This window comes from Urtica dioica, chromosome 12 (genome assembly GCF_054948205.1).
Source record: "Urtica dioica subsp. dioica isolate 48M chromosome 12, U.dioica_male_clone48M_v1_H2, whole genome shotgun sequence".
Lineage (NCBI taxonomy): Eukaryota > Viridiplantae > Streptophyta > Magnoliopsida > Rosales > Urticaceae > Urtica > Urtica dioica.
The window spans coordinates 14,882,947-14,906,822 of NC_142767.1; the positions used below are offsets into that span (position 1 = coordinate 14,882,947).

General features: G+C 36.9%; 1 protein-coding gene and 1 long non-coding RNA gene across 2 annotated transcripts; one reads left to right on the forward strand and one right to left on the reverse strand.

Annotated features, from left to right (window-relative positions):
- Positions 1 to 5,727: 5,727 nt before the first annotated feature.
- Positions 5,728 to 6,082, reverse strand: LOC149379439 (uncharacterized). The gene is made up of 3 exons (XR_016294090.1): positions 6,050 to 6,082; positions 5,883 to 5,975; positions 5,728 to 5,811 (listed from the first exon to the last, which is right to left on the reverse strand). It is a non-coding gene; the product is annotated as an uncharacterized LOC149379439 (long non-coding RNA).
- A 10,240-nt stretch (positions 6,083 to 16,322) lies between these two features.
- LOC149379440 (HXXXD-type acyl-transferase family protein) lies at positions 16,323 to 17,997 on the forward strand. Its single transcript, XM_089602192.1, has one exon. It carries the CDS (start codon positions 16,409 to 16,411, stop codon positions 17,759 to 17,761), a length of 1,353 nt encoding a protein of 450 aa, XP_089458318.1. The 5' UTR covers positions 16,323 to 16,408; the 3' UTR covers positions 17,762 to 17,997.
- The last annotated feature ends 5,879 nt before the right edge of the window (positions 17,998 to 23,876 follow it).

The window sequence follows — 23,876 nt, forward strand, 5'->3', positions numbered from 1 at the left end:
CTCCATTTAGTAAGAATGAAGCAAATACTTTTTTAAACCAACAGGATGTTCAAATTTGACCTAATAAAGTTCTTGCTAGTCAAAATTTAGTTCAACAGTAGAGCCATAAAAGATTGACATGATTATCGTAGAATAAAATCAAGTATGTTATTGCGTGAACTCTGAATTCGGTATTCGAGAGATGTGGCTAGCAAAATCAACGGATTAAAAAAAAACTAAAATGGCGCTTAGACTGTGGCTAATGGAATCCATCCAATCCATGAGCACGAGTGGTGGACATGACTTGTGATTGCCATAATCAATTTTTTTCCTTTCCAATCAAGCTTTAAAGTTAGAGGAATTATAAGATTTGGTGAAAAATTATGATAAACCGAGTTTTAGCTGAGTAATTCTAAGCTGCAGCTGGAGATGCGGATTTTTGTTTGAATTCTCCACTTGATGCGTTGAGCAGATGACTGAAGTGACGAAGGATAAAACTTTTAGGGTTTTAAAGAAGAATAACTATGATACAACAAACAAATAGAGAAGAATGAGGAATAGAGAGGAATATTGAGACTCGAGGTGATACAATTTGTTATGTTAACTTAACTTTAGTAAAGTAAATCTTACTATAGTCAATACTATACACTAGAATAACTATAAAATTTGTTTAGTATGTAAGGAACTCTAACATTATCGCTCGTGAGCTTTGTCAGTGTAAGATTTTGGGTTATGTTCAATCCTAGAGGTCTAGCAAGAGCATCTCCAACCCTAACACTAAATTTGGTGTTGAAATCACACTATTTTGTGTATTTTAGCACCAAACTTTGCCCAACTCCAATCACAACACCAAATTTCACACTAAATAACCTCTTTAGTAATAATTATTTCAATAACTAATTAAAATTCTTATATTTTTTAACAAAATTAAAATGTGCTAAATTTAATATGATAACACTATGAAATAAATATTATAAGATGATTAAGTTTGTAAACAATATTTAACGTTATTTATGTTTTAATTGAAATTTTAAATTTATACAAGACATGATCGTTTCTAATGCTTTTGCGTGTATTTGATGGAGGACCAAAATGATAAAAAAAAAAAAAAAAAAAACCAACAAAAATTGGGCGCTCTAGATAATTAGCTTTTTCGAAGCTTAAAATTGTAAAATAACCAACGTTTTTGTAATATTTGAAAATTAACCAAGCCCTGATGCAATAAGGCAAAATTACCTTTAATTTTTTTCCCCTCATCCCTTGTAAAAAATAAATTAAATGAAAATAATTTATCTCTCTCTCTCTCTCTCTCTCTCTCTCTCTCTCTCTCTCTCTCTCTCTCTCTCTTTTCGTCACATTTTTAGCCATGACAAAGGTAAAAAAAACATCGCAGTTAATAATCGGTAATAACTGTTAATAGGTTTCTGAAACTATAAACCTATTAACTGTTATTACCGACTAGTAACTGAAGTATAAATCTATAAATAATTATTATCGACTATTAACTGCGCTTTAATGTTTTTGACCTATGTTTATGGCTAAAAATGTGACGAGAGAGAGAAAGAGAGAGAGATAGAGAGATCATAATAATTAGGGATTTTGAATAATAAATTGAGTGTTTTTAATTTATAAAATAAATTAAAATTAATTAATTAATTAATAATGATAATAATGATATAAATCATGTGTCACGTCATCTTGTTGACTATTGGTTTAATATTTTTTAAACGTTAGTTATAATAAAATTCTCATGTTTGAAGTGGTCTAATCGATGATAAAACAGACGACGTTTTTGTTTCCAAACAAATATTAAAGCTGCCTCTAATTTGCCTAGTTGCTGCCTCTAATCTGCCTTTTATGGTTTCCTATATATAAGTACGCCGCTCATTAATTTGCTTCACATTTCGGAACATCAATATGCATTACTAAAAAGTCCCCAACAAAAAAAACTCGTAAAAAAACTTCCCTTTTTCCATTAAGAAGGGAAAACAAAATCTCCTCCAAGTCCAAGTGGGATTCTATTTATTAATTGACAAAAAAAAAATACTTATATGCATTGTGCGTCAATTATTTAAATTCTAGTCCCCTACGTACTAATTTAACCCACTAAAATCCAAACTTAATATGAGAAGGTTTAAAAGGAGTGGGAATTTGAGAAAGAGCCAAACGATTTTGCAAAAAAATATTGGAAGATGATATGAATAGATGACAAGGACTCAACAAACCAAAATGCCCATTCAAGGTATTGGTACATATTATGCGGACGTGTCACAATTCATGGGAAAAAAACTTACTTTATCTCTTTGGCCTGCAAAAGGCTACAGTTTTGTCTCAGAATATTAAATTATGAAACTAATAAATAAGACGATTTTGTTTTTGTTTTGAGCGAGCCCTAAGTTCATGTACCTGATTTTGTACCATTTAGAAGATAGACATAATTCTTTGCACCTTTTGCATTTCATGATTCTCTAAAGCAAGGCCGGTGGTCACTCTCAATTACACTTTCACAAGGCAAGGTTCGTGCAACCAAACACTTTCATTTTTAAAAAAGAAAGGCCTTGATTTTGTTTTTTTTTGTTACATTTAATTTGCCTTCTTTTTTCAAAGACCAGTCAATTAACTAGACCGGCCGGTCACAATTGTCCCGAACAAGGGACAAAACATCCCAATCGGCATTGTGTCATTTCATTTGCTTTGTACTAATCAAGTACTTATGGTAATTACTAGTATACATTCTTATAAACTCTTCTTTTTAATAATTTCAGGAATCAAGTACATCTATAAAAAAAAATTGGTTGTTTCTGATTTCTGTTAAGATACTTAAAAAGGTGAGGAGCTTGTGAATTTCATAATACAAAGAGACAAGTATTTGAACCACCATCTGTACTATTTCAGGGGTTTTGTTATTTATTTATTCTCGATAAGTGTTTTTAATGAAGGTTCCCCAATACTCGTTTATTAATGTTTATGACTACTTGTTAAATGTTTTTTTTTTATTAACTAAAGCTTGACTAGTTTTCTAATCCTATGTTTTAATGTGAATAATTAGCTACATATTTAAGATGAATTAGAATAATATGACATTTAACAAATGTAATGCCATTATTGTTATTATGAAGCTCAACCACTAAATGCTCGTGCATATAATTTTTCAACAAAAATTATGATAATATATTATCTCTATAAAATAGTAGCATATAATTTTTTTTATTATTTTATACTACAATTAAAGTAATACGATTCATGTTATTAATATTTTGTCATAAATATTATTTGTGGAGCTCAACCACTAAACGGTCATGCATATAATTATTTTCAACAAAAATTCTTATAATACATCATCTCTCTCAATAAAATAGTAGCATATATATAAAAATATATTATATTAAAATTAAAGTAATACGATTCATGGACATGTGAAAGCAGTTATGGTAGTTGAAATGGTTGACGACGTACAAACATAATGTAGGCAATGACCAGATTCAGGTGCAAGTTTATGGCATCTATGCTCGGAATCAAGACCTAATGTCAATAATCAAAATATTTCTGTTTTATTTCTGTATATGGCTTCTGTAAAATGACATCCAATAACGCACAATATATTGTATTGTTAATAAGTGGCAAAGACGAAGTTTTTAAATGAATACGCACGTACATGTAATATTTTGACGTACACAAATACAAACAAACAATTAATTGTGCCTCCGTTCATTGCACCTGAGTTTATCGTATATTTTATTTTACAAGTCCTCTTTGGCATTTTGTACTGCTAACATAAGAATATGGTATCATTTATTTTTATTTATTAATATTTGTATGATCAAATAAGATTGCCACTTTCTTTCTCTATTTGTCAACAAGTATATTGCCTTTGGAGAAATCTTGTATAGCTTCTATTATGTTAATGTTCACTTACGGATCAACACCTTGAACTTATATATATAGTTTGATCTAAGGCCGGGATTCATAATTGCACGCGGGTAAAACAAAGGTAATATTATTTAACGTGTGGTCATTGTCTTGACAAAATGAGGTTTTCAACTTCTCGTCACTTGAGAAAATAAGAAAATGTGAACTAAACGCGCAGAAAGATTTCCCATAACATACTCTCTAATGCTTATCGTTAAATCTTTTGCTATATGTGAGGTGATGGATAGCCTCTTATCTCTAGAATTAGAGAGTGAAGGTGTGTTTAATGAGAGAGTGAGGTAAAAGTGGGACAAAGTTGAGAGAATTTACCTCAAACTTGTGAGGAATGAGATGTTTATACACTAGTACAAAAAACAATATTGGGTGCGACTTTTTTCGCACCTAAAAGTCAAAAGTCGCACCCAATGATACCTTTAGGTGCGATTTTTTCGCATCCGAAAGTTCGCACCTAAAGGTTATGGGTGCGAAAAGTCGCACCCGATGGTCATGACTTTTAGGTGCGGTTTTCCGCACCCAAATTCGCACCCATAAGTCAGAAAGATATACGAAAAAGTCCGCGGGAAGGCCATTGGGTGCGACTTTTCGCACCCAAAGGCCTACCCACCAAACCTTTGGGTCACCCACTGGCCTACCCGCCAAACTTTTGGGTGCGACAAGTCGCACCCAATGGCCTTCCCGCCAAACTATTGGGCGCGACAAATTGCACCCAATAACATTCCCGCCATAATGTGGCGGGGAATGTTGACCTTTGGGTGCGACTATTCGCACCCAAAGGTCTACCCGCTCAATTTTCGGGTACGGATAGTCGCACCCGATAGTTTTTTTTATTTTTTTATTTTGTTTATTATGCTTATAAATTCTATGATTGTAATCAAATAATATGTACTAAATAGTTTATTAATGAGAAAATTCATTAATTAATATTCATAATAATAATAAAAACTAACCATTTGTTGTTCGATTACAATAATTATTATAATGTACGACAAATAATTAAAAAAAAATGTTCATTCTTTTCCTCGGTTTGTAAACCACTCCTTGAATGTTTTACTCCCTCTTCCGCCAAATCTTCCTCTGGAACTGCTGCTACCTCCTCGTGCACTGCCGCTCGTACGCTCTCGCTGGAAATCTGCTGAAGCTGGCGGCGTCGTCTGAGCATCTGCCATTGAAACTGATGGCGGCATTGTCTGATGCATAGGGTGCATCTGAGGCGACGGGTGCATTTGAGGCGACGGCGTCGTCTGAGGCATCCGTGGCAACATGTCGGGCGACATCTGAGGCATCTGTGGCATCGTGCCGGGCGACATCTGAGGCAAGGGCGAAAACTGCTGCGTGAACGCGAACAGTTGTCGGTGCATCTCCTCTATCTGCTGTTGTGAGGCTCACCTCATCTCGTCCATAGCGACTTGTTGTGCCGCCAACTGAGCCTGGAGCTCGCTAACCACTGGATCTGGAACGCGCCGCGACAAGCCTGAGCCTGACAACGAGCTTTCGTCCTGAGCCTGACGACGAGCTTTCGTCCTGAGCCTGACGACGAGCTTTCGTCCTGAGCCTGAGCAATAGCCCAAGATGATCTCGGGACCGCTGGACCTATTCCAACATACCAATCTTGACGGTTCCCGAGAATTTCTAGCATCGCGTGCTCCTCTGCGTCGTCCTGGTTAAATACTACGCCTTGCTCTTCTGCTTGTCGCCGAATATCCGCCAATAGAGTAACTATCCGCGCCTTTACACATAAAAAATTATTAAAAATTAATTATTATGTAAGTAACGTAATCGTAATTATCACATATGACTTACATGTGCTCGTTTCGCCCAATCTGTCGTCCATTCACCTTTTCTATTATGGTGCTTTTGCTCCCACGTCGTTAACGCGGAGCCCAAAGTCCCATCATCCTTACTCTGCAATTGTTATGAAAATATAAGTATTGAATTTATTTCAAATTAAGTATTTCAAAATTAGAATAACTTACGTTCAAATGACGATGAGCCAAGAAAGAAAGAGATCATTGAGTCGACCTCGTCTTCTTCTTCTTCGAATTCTCCTTGTTGCGATTAGACTTTTTCTGCAAATAATTAATTTTGTCATTATTCAATCTGATAAAGATATTGTGATTTATTACAATCATACATTACGTACCTTCCAATCGTCAGTTGCGAACTCGTCTACCACTGCCTCCCAATCTTCTTTCTTATATCCCGGTGGTGTTTCCGCCTTAGCGTTTTCTTTGCTCCCGCAAAACTCCAACCTGAACTTCTCTGATAGCTTGGACTTCTGGTTGCGTCGCCTGATCTTGGCATTCCGAATGATAGCCTGATCAATCGTATTCTGAAAGCAATCCGCAGACAGATCATCTCCGGTGTCAGGATCCGTGTACACAAATCTGAACTCGGAATGAAGTGCGCTCAAAATAGCAGCCAACGTCTGGGGCGTCACTTCACTCCAATCACGAGTCGTAGGCGGGATATGTGTTTTCACCAAAGCACCGAGGCGGTTGTTAAATAGTCCAACCTTTTTATTTTCTTTCATTATCTCTTGATAGAATGTTTGGTTTATTGGGTCCCACTTGACCACCTTCACACCAGGTACACCATGTGTTGCTCGCGCCGACGTCGAGCCGGTTGTTGGTCCCCTTGATTTCTTAAGACCTTGGGAATCAGGTTCCTGTGGCGGACCTTGAGAATCCGGTCTCTGTGGCGAATCTCCACCAGAACTTGAAGCGGTCGACATCCTATAAAATGAAAACAACATTTGTAAATTGACATCGTATAAAATAAAACAACATTTGTGAACAACATACATCACAAAACAAAAGGGAACAACATCATACAAAAACGTGGGTGACACCACGGATATATTTTATTATAAAACCTCACATATGTCGGAGGAAAACCGTGGTTACATAGATAGTACTCATTCATCGTCATCACTACCTATATCAAAATCAACATCAACATCAACATCTTCTCCCTAAAAAACGATGCATTCCTCATGATCATCATCGTCTTCCTCACCATCGTCAACGATATTTACTAGCTCAGCATCTTCGATTTCGTGTCGATGATTCAAACGATCGATGTTTGACAATTCTATTGTCAACGGAATCGAGGCTGAGGTGGTGGGGTCAACTTCAGGAACGTCCCAAATCCCTCGATGATTGTATTCCTGGACGATTTCCCAGTTACCACCTAAAACAAGATCTTTGATGTAAAAGACTTGTTTCGCCTGAATCGCGAGTATGTACGCCTTTTCAATAATCGACGATGGTCGTAGTAGACGATCATGTTTCTGACTTTTAGGGACGGCGTGTCAAAGTTGCACGTAGGGCAAGCGAGATACCCCTGGCTGCTCCATCCTGATAAATACGATCTAGCCGGAAAATCGTTTATCGTCCAAAGTAACGCGGCACGCAACCGAAACACTTCATTTTTGGCTCCATCACGAACGCGGACTCCATTCTCCCACAGTTCTTTCAGCTCTTCAACAAGAGGCTGCAAAAAAACGTCCATATCTTTTCCTGGTGAATGAGGCCCCGGGATCAGAAGCGTCAGCATCAGGTACTCTTTCTTCATGCACAACCAAGGCGGCAAGTTGTACGCCGTAAATACTACAGGCCACATGTTGTACGATAGGTTCATATCCCCAAACGGGTTGAATCCATCCGCAGCTAGCCCAAACCGCACGTTCCGAGGCTCTGCAGCAAAGTCTGGGTATCTCTCGTCCAAATTCTTCCACGTTGTACCATTCGCAGGATGTCATAGAACGCCAGCTTCCCTGACGCGATCTCTTTCGTGCCACTGTATATGAAGCGCCGTGTGTCGAGATGCGTACAGTCGCTTCAATCGATCTTTCAAGGGAAAATATCGCAATATCTTTTGCGGTATCTTCTTACCAGTTGGCTTCCATCTACTCTCGTTACATATCGGACACACGTCGACGTTCGCGAGATGTTTTCGGAATAGGACACAGTAATTAATGCACGCGTCGATCATCTCGTATCCCATGCCGAAACGCTTCAGCTTTGCTTTTGCCTCGTAGTGCTTCTTCAGTATTCGATTACCGGCTGGATGAGACTTCCTCAAAAGCTGCAGCAGTTCTGTGAACGACTTGTTCGTCCAATGGTTCGTGACTTTAAGGTGCATCAACTGAACCAAGAATGACAACGACGAAAACTCCTTGCATCCAGGGTACAATTCCGCTTCCAACTCGGCGAACAAGTCTTCCACTTGCTCCTCCGCACGCACCTCGCTCGGAGCCGGCTCCGTAACACCATCGAAATCCTCGTGATCTCTTATATCCTCCACAGCAGCATGTATTCCTCCTACTCCTCTCTGGGCTGTTTCTCGATGGGGACTTCTTCGAGATGACCGACGGAACGCACGACCTCGCCATGATGATACCATTCTGTGTAGCCCGGGGTAAACCCTTTGTTTAGCAGATGATGCTTTACAACCCCAATGTCGTGCCATCTCACGTTGTTGCAAGGCTTGCAAGGACATCGATATTTGTAATTATCGTTCGGAAATCTTCTTGCAGCGCAGATAAATTCATTAACTCCGATTTTATACTGCAAGGACAACCGATTGTTCTCGGTGATCCAATCTCTACTTGGATTGACATTGATTTCGCTAAACGAAAGGGAAAAAGAACAATTATTTAGAGTTGTTGCTAAGTGACGAAGACGAATGAAGTCGATTACTTATTGCTACGGGACAAGAATGAATGAAGATGAGATTATAAATTTTATGTTATTTGAAGTCGAATTGAAAAAATTAGGGTTTTGAGAATAATAGGCTGGAAACTCAATCTAAATTTCGGCAGAGTTTCCCCTATAATACTAACAAACCAAAAACCTGCAAACTCATTTAAAAGCATATACAAATCATCCAAAACTATCCTAATAATCAACTAAACCCTAAACAGAACCTCTGTGGCTCGTTTACAACAAAAATACAATAATCTCAACTCATTTATAAAAAAATATGTGAAATAAAACTAAATTATACAATAACATAACTAATTTTAATTTCATGATTAACAATTTAACACATATTATTAAACTAATTACAATTTCAATTTGACAATTTCAATTAACCTAAACTAATCAAAACTAAACAACCTAAACATATTATTAAACTAATTACAATTTCAATTTGACAATTTTAATTAACCTAAACTAATCAAAACTAAACAACTTAAACATATTATTAAACTAATTACAATTTCAATTTAGCAATTTCAATTAACCTAAACTAATCAAAACTAAACAACCTAAATATGTAAAATTAAACTAAACAAACTAAAACTAATTAGAACAAATTTCAATTAATAAATTAATTACAAACTAACTAACTAATTCATTAAAAATCAATTACAAATTAACTAATAATTATAAACTAAACTTCTAATCAAAATACTAATCAAATTATGAAAAATATCGGTCGTCGGAGGGGCTGTAGTGGAGGCTCGGTGCTGGTCGCGGAAGGGCTGGTCATCGGAGGGGCTGCAGCGGAGGCGCCGGCTCGGTGCTGGTCGTGGAGGGGCGGCTGGTCGGAGGGGCTAGTCGGAGCGGCTGGTCGGAGAGGCAGCAGCGGAGGGGCTGGTCGGAGGGCCTGCGCGCAGCGGAGGCTCGGTGCTGATCGCGGAGGGGCTGGTCGTCGGAGGGGCAGCAGCGCGCGGAGGGGCTGGTCGTGGAGGGGCTGGTCGGAGGCTGAGAGAGAGTGTGTGTTAGAGAAGGTGTTAGAGAGAAGGCGCTGGTCGGAGTGGTGGCAGCGACGGAGTTCGGAGTGTAATGGTGGTCGGAGAAATTTCAGGAGAGAAATCGGAGAGAGAGAATAAGGGTTTTGGGTCTTTGGCTCGGATAGAATGAAAACCGAGCAGCTTCTTAATTTATATAAAACTTTGAATTTGGGTGCGACTTTGTCGCACCCAATGACACTTTTAGGTGCGACAAAGTCGCACCCAATGACTCGTGTCAGTGCTTTCGGGTGCAACAAAGTCGCACCTAATACTTTGGAGAAAGAATTAGGTGCGACAAGTCGCACCAAAATTCACAAAAATTCGCGAAAATTTTCCAGCGCTTATTTATTTTTTGGCTCCGACTATTCGCATCCGAAAGTCTTTTTGGGTGCGACTTTTAGGTGCGAAAAGTCGCACCCAAAAGTCATCCGCACCGGAAAACTATATATGTAGTAGTGATAGTGGAGATTATAGGCTTTGAAGGATTAAGATGGGTCTCAAAAGCAACTTGGGCCCAAGAGGGACAATGGGTTTTTGGAAATTTTGGGTTCGCGACATGAGGGGTTCTCGGCAAGGGAATTTGAAGCACAGCGGGCGCGGCATGTGGTTGCACGACGAGAGGTCTTCAAGTTTTGTTGGAACACCGTAGGTTGTGGCCTGAAAGGTGAGCATCAATCAGTGTCTTAGTACTAGGGGATAGTTCGCAGTAATATAGGGTCAGTGCACGACACCTCCAGGTCCGCGATATCGCGATGTCTAAAGGGTTTTTTCGGTGTGGGAGCTTCAGACACGCGATAGACGAAGTGCGCGAAAACGCTGGGTTTCCTTGGTGCGGAATAAGTCTTTGGCGCGCGATTGCGAAAGGGAGGAGTGAACGACGAAAGGAACTTGTTGTCAAGTCTTTGGCGTAGAAGGTTCATGGTGTATGAGGTTGAGCCCGGACATTGTAGTGCTGAAGGTTTCCTAGGAATTCTCATGGACTGGATTAGTGTGTTGTGAGCCAATACGCGATGCAAGGATCGTCAGCATAAAATAGGGTCGTCGGCCTCTTGTCGCACGGATTAGAGACGCACAATAAGGAGACCCATCTCGTGCAGGATCTTGGTGCGAGGATGCTCGATAGCGTGCGGCAGGGAGAGCTTAGCACAACGTCAGGCGCACAACTAGGAAAAGGTTTGACATGGAGGATATTCGACGTGACTTTGGGTAATTTATAAGGTGAGGTCCGCAACAAGTATGCGGGGTACTCGGCACATGGGTTTAGTGCTTGAGGCAAGGATGAGTACTTGACCAAGGAGAATGTGTAGCGCATATCGAAAGTTGAGTGATTGGCGCCGAGTCAAGGTGTGGTGCCGGTCACTTTACACCTTTTTTACTTATTACTTCGCTCTTGGTCCGAGTCGTGATTTTTGTGCTTGACTTGTAGCTTGTGGTTTTGGACTAGGGCCTTGACTTTGTGGCTCTGATTCTTTGCTCTTAGGTTTTTATTGTCGTTTTTTCCATGATGCGACACTACAACAGTTTGTACTAAACAATATGCAAAATCTAGGCTTGTCAAAATGCTTGAATCAAAGTTCAATTTCTCACTCAAATGTGTTATATGAGGTCAAAAAAGATAATTAATAACGACTCAGGATATGAGATCGAGGAATTTCCTCGACGAATCAAAGACCTCAAGATTTTACCCATCAATAGTTTCTCCCATTTCTTTACTAGAAAAGTGGCCCATAATTGCATTCAAAATCCGTTATTAGTATGTTTTTATGAAGATTTTCAAATGCCATTAAATTCGACGCCATTAAAAAGTTTCAATGGGATTTGTGAAAGAAAACAATATTAAAAATGCCACATGGACTTGTAATACTTGTAATGGCGCTCGGCTAGAGAGCGTCCATTAAAGAGCCAATTTTATTAAAAACCCAAAATTTTGCAACCAATTTCCTAGGTGTGTTTTCCAGCCGATCTTGTTTACTGGTCAGCCTTATAATTTGCAGGTCGACGAGAGACATTTTGCCTTATATTTTTACAAAATATATAAAGATTAGATTAATAGATAAAAGCTATAATTAAAAAGCGCTTGTCAAATTAACATAAGAGTATGACGGTTCGCAAATTTTCCAACTTGTCCTCATCAATTATCTCTCTATATAATCATTTACACATTACTTATTACTTATGAAGTAGCAAGTAATGAGAAATTGAAAACGTATGGTCTGTTTTGATATCATATTTGCATGCATGGTTGGTCTTGAACTGTCATTAACGTGTGAAAGCAGATCCCAAGGTTATTTAGTACAACTTGACTTGTCTCTCCTCTAATATTTTCATGCATGCATGAATTTAAGGATTGTACATATGTTTCTAAAATAATGATTGTATCTGTATCTTATACTATCATATACGTGTCATTGTTCCAGGTACGTTGCAGGAAACCACCTGATAGTACTTATTTATCACTAAATTGTCCATATACCCGCTATTAATTTCTTTCTCACAAAATTCGAGCAATTTATATATCAGGATAAAATATACATATTATTATCACAGCCCTTATCATAGCAAACAATGTTGTTGCTTCCCAGGTCTAGCAACTAATTAACAAAAGCTACATGCCTTTTTTTTCTAGATAAAATAAGCTACGTGTATCTGTCCTCATACAATATATGTATATTAATTAACCTCTGCTTGTACATGTTACGCATATTATACTATTACAAAATGTAGTAGATGTGTGGTATTTAATTGACTTGTATATTTGTGGCAAGCGAATTGATTAATACCAACTCGTAATTGGAAATTAATTGCAGTGGTGGCACATGCTGACAAATCATAAGTTGGAGTTATTTGTGAGTTCTTTTCCTACTTAAATTAGGAAACCGACTTTATCAAATTGGCTAGCTCTTATACATAAAATATAAAAGTAAGACCATCTGAGATTGGACAAAATAAAAATAAATTATCATTAACCAATTTTATGTCCCAGTTTATTATAGAGTTAATGAATGATAGAACTCTAAAATATAGAGTTTCAGTATTCACAATTCGCACCTCTATAATAGAGTGAGAATTCATAATATTAAATTACTTTTATTAAATACAAAAACATTGCTAATATTATTATTACTTGTACATTTTAACTACAAATATATAATTTAATAAAAAAATTACCCACATATTATTAAAACTATTTTATAATCTTAATATGATAGATAATCATAGCATAAAAAATATTATTCTTCATTACAAAAAAAACTTAAAATGTGATATATATATATATATATATATATATATATATATATAAAGATGTTAAAATTATTAATATATATTAAATAGATTAAAAAATATGTTTTTTTTTGTTAAAAATAGAATTTCATACGGTTTGATTTTATATAAACTATATAGCAGAGCTAGAAAAAAAATGTATTATTATAGAGTTTTTGGTTGAAGCTATCTAAATAATTTGAATTATTAGTTTTGGGTCATACTTCTGCTAAAAAAAGCCTGAATCTAAAACTCTTGCACTATAAATTATGTATATAAAGAAAAAAAAAACACGCTGATGATGAATACTTAAGTATAATCGAGAATATCATAGAAAATATCAATTAAGTACATAAGAAATAGTAAAACAAATATCAAATGGTTGCCACAAACTTATTAAATAACCATCTAAACCATGAGGTGAACAATTATTACAGTAATAGTCACACAAATCTGTAAACTCCATAATTATGAGTATATAACTGCTAAATTGTGGGTTTAATCCAAAGATTGAAATGCCGGTGGTGGTCTTTGTGTTGATGGTCCTGGAAATCAAAAATTGCGGTGACAGATGAAAATTACGACGGAAATAATGTGAAAATTTGAATAAAAAAAATTGTGTCCACGAAATTGCGATGGCCGATGAAAATTGCACTAAAACACGGAAAATGCGACGGAAATAATGTTGCATATTTTCAAACATAAAAAATAAATTTCATACACATATAAGAAGTTATAAACATATATAATAAATTTTAATTACAAATACACATAATAAGTTCAAACTTTAAAGGCAAACACATATAATAGACACAAATAATAATAAGTTGAAAATATTAAAGTCAAGGACACATAAAAACACACATAACAAGTTCTAAACACATCATAATTTCATGAACTACCACAAATATGAAATTCACTAACAAGTTATTATTTTTCATATTTTCAAATAGTTGTTTACAATTAATACATATATTAAACTACAATTTCCTAACAATTAATTTCCAATTAACACCGATTTAAAATTTGTAACATCTCCAAAACAATTAAAACAATTATATATTCATCATGAAACAAACAACATCCAATGAAAAAAAAATGAAAAAACCTTAAAATTATAATTATAGGTTAAAAGATTCAAATATACACAAATAAACAATTTGCACGCAATTTTCTAAAATATTGTTGAATTTGCACTAGCTTGATCGGCTTTTGGACGACACAACCGAAACTGCGGCGTGAAATGCGACATAAATTGTGACGAAAATGACATGATTTTTTGTGTTTTATACCTTAGGTTGAATGACATTATAATGAACGCAACGACATGAAAATCTCCATGCAATTTTGACGCAATACTCGCGACAAAAAATAATGAAATGCACATAAAAACATAAACGTAAAAGACTTCTCAAAATACCGCAATTTTCACGCAATTTCTGGAATTTTAAAATTTAGTTTAATCAATCATGATAAAAAAAAAAAAAATTAAAAAAAATTCTAAACAAAAACTTTAGCAAACCCACGTAACGAAGATTCTCGCGCACACACAGCACTTCTCATTTACTTTGCATATTTTTATCAGCTACCTCAATTTTTTTAAAACTTCTTTTTCTTTTTCTATGTTATTAATTAGATAAAGAAAAATATAATGCTATTAGATTCGTCTGTTATAAAAATAAACTTGGAGACAATTATTGCAAGAAGGTGTTAGTCATATGTATTGTATATAACGATTCCAAGGAATAGAAAATATAATAGTAGAGCGTACGTAAGACATTATTATGTCAATATTGTAATATATATATATATATATATATATATATATATATATATATATATATAACTTGTTAAATTATCTTGTATTAGTTAGCCAGTCCATAAGACAGTTCAGTGCTTAATTAGCCAAACCGTTGAGATTCTCTGGGGCCGGCCTTTCTAGGGATTTGGAGAATGACAGCCAACATACAGAACGTAAATAGTCGGCGCTATTTAAAATCCAATTACTTAGTGATTTATCAAACTTTTTAGTATTAACTGAATTCATAATTAAAATATTATTATCGGTCAAGCTTTGGCGTTCTCTTTGCGGTCAGATACCAACTGCTAACGCTCAAATTAGCTGCTTGAGAGCATTTATATAAAATAACACTCTTCTATAAACTGATTGACTATATTCAGAATTGAATTCCACTAGGCTAAGCCAAATTAAATATAGATTATAATATGACTATTTTGAAGATTTTTTTATTCTCATTATTCATTAATTATGAAGGCTTAATTTTTTTTAATTATCATTAAAAATAGTTTTATCATAACATATTTTCAGTAATTAAATGCATTTTTTTACGATATTTGTTATAAAATATGGAATAAAACGTTTCAAATGGATAAGTAAAAAAAAAGTGTTCCAATTAAACATACTTTTGAATAATCCCAATACAAAAAGTGGAAAATGGTGAAAATTACTAATAATAATAAAAAGTTGCGTAGAAACATTTCGTACTAAGTCATGGTCTTGTCAGCAAACTATTAGCTTGGAATATGTAGAGAATTTCATAAGAAAAAGAATATAATAATATTTGATATTTTAAACTATAACCCTATTCGTGGTAAGTTGCATTATCCTAATGTCCATGGTCGACAACTTTATATAAAATAGGAAAGGAAAATAAAGAGGGGGTGAAAAGGGGGATGAAGTTTCTCGATTCGAAGTAACTTGGGTAATTTAATACTTCGAAATTGATACCATAGTTAATGATCAAATATGTGACAAAAATTAATTTGATTGGATATGTAGTCATGGGAGCGTACATATCTGCAAAATATGTATGGTAATTGAGTAATTCAAGGCGGGCAAAGTGTGGATTCGAAGAAAATATCCCACTGAAGATTCTAAGTGATCTTATGATATTTGTGTTCATATCCCAAGTTGGCCTTACAAGTCACAAAATCTCACCCGAATTCTTCCATTAGCTGATAGTCGTAGCTTCCATTCGTGTTGTATGTAAGTAGTCAATTCCGCTACGTTTATATCGTGTAATTAATGTTTGGATTCTATATCCGTCTTCCACATAAATGTAAAAAAAATAATTATAATAAAAAGGGTAATTTTGGTGGTGTCGTAACCAACTTATTTTATCCATACGGACAACAAAGAGAGAGACAGAGAGAGAGAGTATTTCCAGATTAATATTTATTTTGAAAGGAATATTAATATTATTTATATGGATTAATCATAATTGTTAAGTAGAGTCAATTAGTCCATGAGATATGATTATTAAAGAAGCTTGTGATTAAAAAAGAAGAAAGAGGAAGTGCATGAACCAAAAACACCCTCTCCCACTTGGTGTGTGTGTGTGCCCGTGTGAGTATAAATAGCCCCCAACACACCACAACATAGCACACCCCACACCTCAGCTCTCTCTCTCTCTCAGACACACTACCACTGAGACTCTGTCTCTGTCTCTGTTCTGTAATACATAAAAAAACAGAAAAATGCCTTGCAGCTCGATGATCAGCGTGGAGTGGGAAACGACGGTGTTCCCGGAGACCAAGTCCACAATGGAAGACCTGAAGCTGTCCGTGTCGGACGTTCCGATGCTGTCGTGTCACTACATCCAGAAAGGGTGTCTCTTCGCCGCCTCCGGCGATCAAATCACAAACGAAGCGGTCGTGGACGCCCTGTCCCGCGCGCTGGCCCGCTTCCCGCCGCTCGCCGGCCGCCTGGTGACCGACGCCGGCGGGAGCGTGTTCCTGTCCTGCAACGACTCCGGCGCTCTCTTCCTGTCGGCGTCGGCGCCGGATATCCACCTCCGGCACCTCCTGGAGCCCCTGCGAGTCCCGTCCCACCTCCTCCGGCCGCTCTTCCCCTTCGACTCCGCAATCAGCTTCTCCGGCCACTCCCGCCCCCTCCTGGCCGTCCAGCTCACCCGCCTCGCCGACGGCCTCTTCCTCGCCTGCGCCGTCAACCACGCCGTCGCCGACGGCACCTCCTACTGGAACTTCTTCAACACCTTCGCCGCCTCCTGCCGCCGCCGCGGGCCCCACCCGCCTCCCCCGCACTTCCACCGCTCGCCGTCCCTCCTCGTCTCCGAGAAGGCCGTCCTCCGCTTCCCGGAGGGCGGCCCGACCCTGACATTCGCGAACGAGGAGCCCGTGGCGGAGCGAATCTTCCGATTCTCGAGGGCCGCCGTGGCGGCCCTCAAGGCCCTGGCCAACGAGTACAACGGCGACGCCGAGGCCGCGGGGAAACGCGTCCACGACACGGTCCTCCTCTCCAAAGGGTGCGAGATCTCGTCTTTCCAGTCCCTCTGCGCCCTGCTCTGGTCCGCGGTGACGCGGGCCAGAGCGCTGGGGCCCAGAGTGAAGACCACGCTGAGGCTGGCGGTGAACTGCCGGCCTCGCGTGGTCCCCCAGATGGAGCCCTTCTATTTCGGGAACGCCATTCAGAGCGTCCCCACGGAGGGCTCCGCCGGGGAGGTCACGGGGAGGGGCCTCCGGTGGTGCGCCAAGAGGCTCAACACGAGCGTCCGGGCCCACGGGGACGCGGCCATCCGGCGGGCCGTGGCCGACTGGGAGGCCTCCCCGAGATTGTTCCCGCTCGGGAACCCCGACGGGGCATCCATCACCATCGGAAGCTCCCCGCGGTTCCCCATGTACGACAACGACTTCGGGTGGGGCCCGCCTATCGCGGTGCGCAGCGGGCCCGCCAACAAATTCGACGGCAAGATCTCCGCCTTCCCGGGGAAGGACGGGCCCGGGAGCGTCGATCTCGAGGTCGTCCTCGCCGTCCCCACCATGGCCGCTTTGGAGTCGGATTCCGAGTTCATGCACTACGTCTCCCATTAGCCCCCACTTACTCACTCAGTGTCTCTCTCTGCCTCTGTCAATAAACAAAAAATAAAAAAATCTAAAAAGTAAAAAAAAGGACATTAGAAAGGATCCGAAATCAGTACTTGTTCTTAGTCATCACTCATCAAATCAATCTATTCCCAATGTGGGGGGTGGTGATGGATTGAATAAAGATCCTTCGGACACGGTTCTAACGCGGCTTTGGTGGACAATCATGTTTCTTTTCTACCTGACATATACACCCAATCTCGTCTTTCTGTATATTTTATTTTTAGTCGCACTATGTTACTTTTCAATAGGGTAAATATGTAGTAGTGTCGAACATCTTTTGAGCTTGTAATAAGTATTATTATCGTTTTTGAAGAAATAAAATATTCGGCGATGCTTATGCATAAGAAATTTTATGTTACAATAACTAACTACGAATTGACATATTTTTTTTCGAAGTAACAATTTTTGGGTGTCGTGTGATAGCCTGATAGGTGTGGTGAGAGTGCGCGTGTATTGAGTTACTTCCTTTGGTGGCACGTTCTTCTATATGTTAATGAACAACGATTAAAATATCAATACCGATATCGATACCAAATTTCTGATTTTATTAATATATCGACTATCATTTGGTATATTGATTGGTGTCTTATAAAAATATATATACTGATTACCGACGATATATCACTGATATATTGCTTACCGACGGATATACCAACTAATATCTTATGAAATTCTGTTTGGTTAGAGAGACGACATGTTGCACACAATGTATAGACAATGTGTCCGACAACTTGCTTAACACAGATAATGGATAATCAACAAGAAGTGCAATGAAGAAAAGACACACAATATGGTTACCCAGCTCGGTGCAATGTCACCTACGTCTGGGGCTCACGGCCAGTGGAAAGGAATTCACTATCACGTAGTCAATAGTACAAGCAAGGTCTTATATGATTACAAAAACAAATCAAAGCCCTATAAACTATTACCACGAATGAATACCAAGTGCAGAGACTCCCCCTGAATTTAAGACCCCTCTCAATTCCACTCTTCAAGCAAACGCTAATGCTTTGACGACTTCAATCTTCAACGGTCGTGAATCTTCAATCGCGTAAGCACAGAACCCTAATCACTCAAACACTCAATATTCTCGAATAGTATTTGATGAATGACACTGCTCAAAACAATCCAACTAGTTTCTCAATCCGCCAATCTTGCACGTCTAGGAACCCTAATTGTTTTGTCAAAAGCGTCAAGACTGCTAAGGGTGGAGCACTCGACTTTTATAGCAGTCATACAACTCTGGAAGAGAATCTAGGGTTTCCTTACCCATACTCGCAAGAATATCACTCAATAAAGTCACCAGTGAGACAATCTGGCAAAACCGAAAACTTGCCAAAAAACAGTCTGCGCACAAGAGGAATGATGTCTAGACAGAAGCTAGAATATGAAGACCGACATCTTTCCTCACAACTTACGCTAAAAAATAAAGCCAACTTATGACGTAACAACATCTTATAACAAAATATAATTATAAATATGTTGTATATTTATTTTTAAATGAATATAATATATACGAATATGTCTAATAAATATACATATAATATATATATATATATATATACCTATATACAAAGTAAAAACAAAATAAAGAATCGTATTCACAATGAAAATTGTACATACATATGTACAAAAGAATTTCGATCGCTTTATGTACGTGCGAAAAAAAATCGTATACAACTGAATGCAATTATGCATGTAATAATAAGAATAAATCTCATTTTTACCCCCTGAACTCGTACCTTCGTTACATTTCGCCCCCTGGACTCGAAAATGTTGCAAAATTCAACTCAGAACTCAAACACGTGTTACAAGGCCACACTTCCGTCAGTATTAGGACGCTAAGTTTCACGTTTTGATGACGTGGGTATAAGAGTATTTTCTATTATTCTAAATACTTTTAATATTTAAATATTGTTATCAGATTAAATAATTAAATATTTCTATTATTCTCTCTCTCCTCTCTCTCTCTCTTTCCTTTCTTCTTCTTCTTTTCTTTTCTGCATTTTTTTCTTTCCTGGTTCACGTGGGTTGTGAAATAATATTTCTATTATTTCTTCAGCCCTAGGGATCGGAAGTATCCGAACGGAGCTCGGCCGAATAGAGCGGCGACGTCGGGGTACTGGAAGGCGACCGGTACGGACAAGCAGGTGGTGAGCTCCGGCGGCGGCGGGAAGGTGGGAGTGAAAAAGGCTCTGGTGTTCTACGGAGGAAAACCGCCAAAGGGAATAAAGACCAACTGGATTATGCACGAGTATCGCCTCGCCGATCACAATCGCCCCTCTCACAGACCGCCTTTGGATTGATTGTGTTTGGAACCCTTGTTTAGTCTGGCCGTGCGTTTGAGATGATATTTTTAGGGTTGTTGTTAGTCTTTTATCCTTTTGTTTTGTCCGAAAATTATTGCTCATGTGGCTTGAAGTTGAAACTTGTACTGAATATGGTTGTCCAAACACGCGAACCAGGAAAGAAAAAAATGCAGAGAAGTAAAGAAGAAGAAGAAAGGAAAGAGAGGAGAGAGAGAATAATAGAAATATTTAATTATTTAATCTGATAACAATATTTAAATATTAAAAGTATTTAGAATAATAGAAAATACTCTTATACCCTTTAAAATTTTGTCACGTCATAAAAACGTGAAACTTAACGTCCAAATACTGACGGAAGTGGGGCCTTGTAACACGTGTTTGAGTTCTGAGTTGAGTTTTGTAACATTTTCGAGTCCAGAGGGCTAAATGTAACGAATGTACGAGTTCAGGGGGTAAAAATGAGATTTATTATAATAATAATTTTAAACATACTCAAGGACTATGGTACAAGTGTAACTTATTTTAGTTTTAAAAAAATATAGACAATATATCAGTATTTAATGAGTTATAAAGATTTTTGTACCAAGTCTTCCTATTTTTTAAACCTTGTTCCTGACTAGTTTAATTATCTATCATTTTTTTTTACATATTTCATGTGCACGCTATCGATTTATTTGTTGGACAGTAATGACTTCTGGTCATAGTACCAGTGTATTAGTTTTAAATTTATTTTTATTCATAGTCCCTGAATAAATTATTTCAGACATTTACAGTCTAGTTGTATAAATTGTTAAATTTTGAAATAAAAACTAGTATGTCATAAGCACATGATTTATCAGTAGAGATTACTTTACTGTTTTCATAAACATTTACTTACATGTTTCTTTCATGGTAGATTATGGTTATAAATAATTAATTTCATGATCCAATTTATCAAAAATAGAGTTTAAAATTTAAGTGTAATTGTGCATATATGACTTAATTTAAGGGTGTTAAATAGTGAATTGACATTAATGAACTTTCATAACCGACATCGTTTGTTAGTCCATAATTAAAAAAAAAATGGTTGAAGTTTAAAAACATTTTCAAATACGAGGTGTCAATTTTTTATGTATATGAATTTATATATGGAGTATCTGTCTTATAAAGAAGTACCATTGTTTTATCTATAATATTTTATGAACAATGTAGCCTTGGTCATTTTGAAAAAAAAAAGAAAAAAAAAAAAGAAGAAAAAGGCTATTATTATGTTAAAAAAAATTAAAAAGACTATGCTCTTAATTACATAGATGTGGTTTAGGTTGATTGGCAGGAGATTTTAGTAAGAAAATGTGAGCGGCCTAAATATAGGTAGAATTTCGTCTAGATTAAAAATTTAAAAATAGGTAGAAAAGTAAATAGACGTCCACTATTTCTTTTCTTTTTCAAATGGACATAAATCTCGAGCGCCTTCAAACGACTTTCCTCTGTAGTTAGGGAGGGCATAAAATATGTTTTGTGCGAATCAGAGACAATAATATAAAATAGTGTTATGTGCACACCAATCACAAATGCATTATGAGGGGTCTCGTCCACATGCGCAAAGTCAAAGGATAAGAACCCCTATGCTCTATGAGCTAGTCCACTCAAGGCATTCATGAACATTGCCATTGCGACTTGCTACTTGCTAGTATTGAAAGCTTTTGTTTGTCAATCAACAATTATTGCCATGTATTTAGACCAATATATAGTATGTTGACTTAACCCGGAATAACAAATGCGATGGCTCTCAAGCTGCGACACTCGGACATTTTTCATTTTAAAATGATAGAAACATAAATTATATTTGAAAAGCGGAAAATAAAGTAACTTTAGTAAAATAGCTAGAAGCTATACATAATTATAGTTCATAAAAATAGTAGTATTTTTCTCTCTTTACAAGGTAGCAAAGTCTTCAAGGGTATATCTAAATTTGTTTGGAACAAGTGGTAATAACACTTCTTCTCTTATGAGTAAAATGTGAGATCGAATCTCGCGTGACGCATTTGCTCATATTTATTTAATTTTAGGGTGTGTTTATGTGGTAGCATAATAGATTCTTATATTTGTCCAGCTCTCCATATTTATATATATCTGCTTTTGTATCATTGGCTAATAATACCCTCTCTAAAAATAAGTCTTAAAAGCAACTCAAATTTAAAAAATATTCGTGCATACAAAACTCACGTATAATTTATAACATTCTGAAATATCAAATCATAAATTAAGATGTAAAGTTTTATTAAATATATAAGTATGACCGTTTGTACGTATTTCTAACATTATTTAATTAGAGTCATTTATTCTAAAAATATACAATAAATATCATTAAAATAGTTTTTCATGACATTTTATCATTATTTGTAGTTTTTTTGTATTATAATTAGAAAAATGTCATATTTTTTTAATACATAACTCATATTTAGAAATGGGCAGGGCTCTATTGGGGGTATTGCTAGTGATGCTAGTGGTAAGATTATAATATGTTTTGCTGGAAAATTTGTTGTTGATTCTAGCTTTGCTATCGAGCTAGAGAGCATGATCTTTAGCATGCTCAACTTGGGAGATATATGAAACAAATTAGGATCATTGAAAGTGATTCGAAAATGCTCGTTGATTCTATGAAGGAAAGTACTAACCCTTCTTGTATTATTAGCACCATATGGAAACGTATTTTGGAAGTCATTAGAGACATCCAAATTACACATGTGTATCGTGAAGAGAATTTTGCAACGGATGCCCTCAGCTAGTTTGGACACGAAATTCAGCAACGGCGTTTAGCTAACTATGGAGAGTTACCAAATCATGTTCTTTCAATAATTGTAAAAGATTGCAAGGGGTATAGATATCACAAAAAAATTTGTATAATCTACCCCTCATACAATCTTCATATGCTATTATATGATCTTTATATCTCCAACACAACACAAGTGAGGGTTATCAATATAATAATTCGGGATTCCGCTACACATTGAAAAAAAAAAAAAAAAAACAACAAAACTAATGAGAAAAACACTACAAAAATAATTACACTTTTGAAATAATACCATATATCAAAACCTGGTTTAAGTAGAAAACTCTTACCCGCCTTCAGTCATGTCTAGTCTACTTTTTTTATTCTTCTCTACTAGGCTAAAGCATTCGTTTAATATATATCACTAGGGGTCACAGTCTATAAGCCGGAAGAGTCAGTAAATTGAAGTCTATCCAATATAAAAAGCTTAAATATCATGTTACGTGCTGATATCTAATTTGATCCGGTGATAATCTTACACCATTTTTAAAGTGGAGATTGTTTGTTCGATCTCATCGATAAAAAAAGTCATTTAAAAATATATCATGTCACGCGTGCAACTAAAACATATAAAAAAAACATATTAAAACATTAATTGAACAAAGAACAAATCAACGAAAGCATACTAAGCCACTACACTCTTAATCAAAAGGCATGTATGCATTCTAAGCAACAAAAAGAAGGGATGTATCCGTTGACACATTCAGCCTAGAAACTTAGTCTCAAGACAAGATTAAGATTGTCCATACGCCCTACACCGGCGACCTCCAAAACAGTCAAGCCAGCCTTATTATATCACAATTAATGTCGTCCATACACCCTTTTTCTTTTGTTGCTCGCATGGACCACTTGCAAGCCGGAACTATGCACTTAAACGCTCATGTGCGGTATTTCAAACTTTGATCTTATTTGCTATTTGACACTTGCAACACAATTTCTA

Excerpts from the sequence above, each read along its gene's own strand:
- LOC149379440 (XM_089602192.1), top strand. The coding sequence starts at position 16,409 with ATGCCTTGCAGCTCGATGATCAGCGTGGAGTGGGAAACGACGGTGTTC.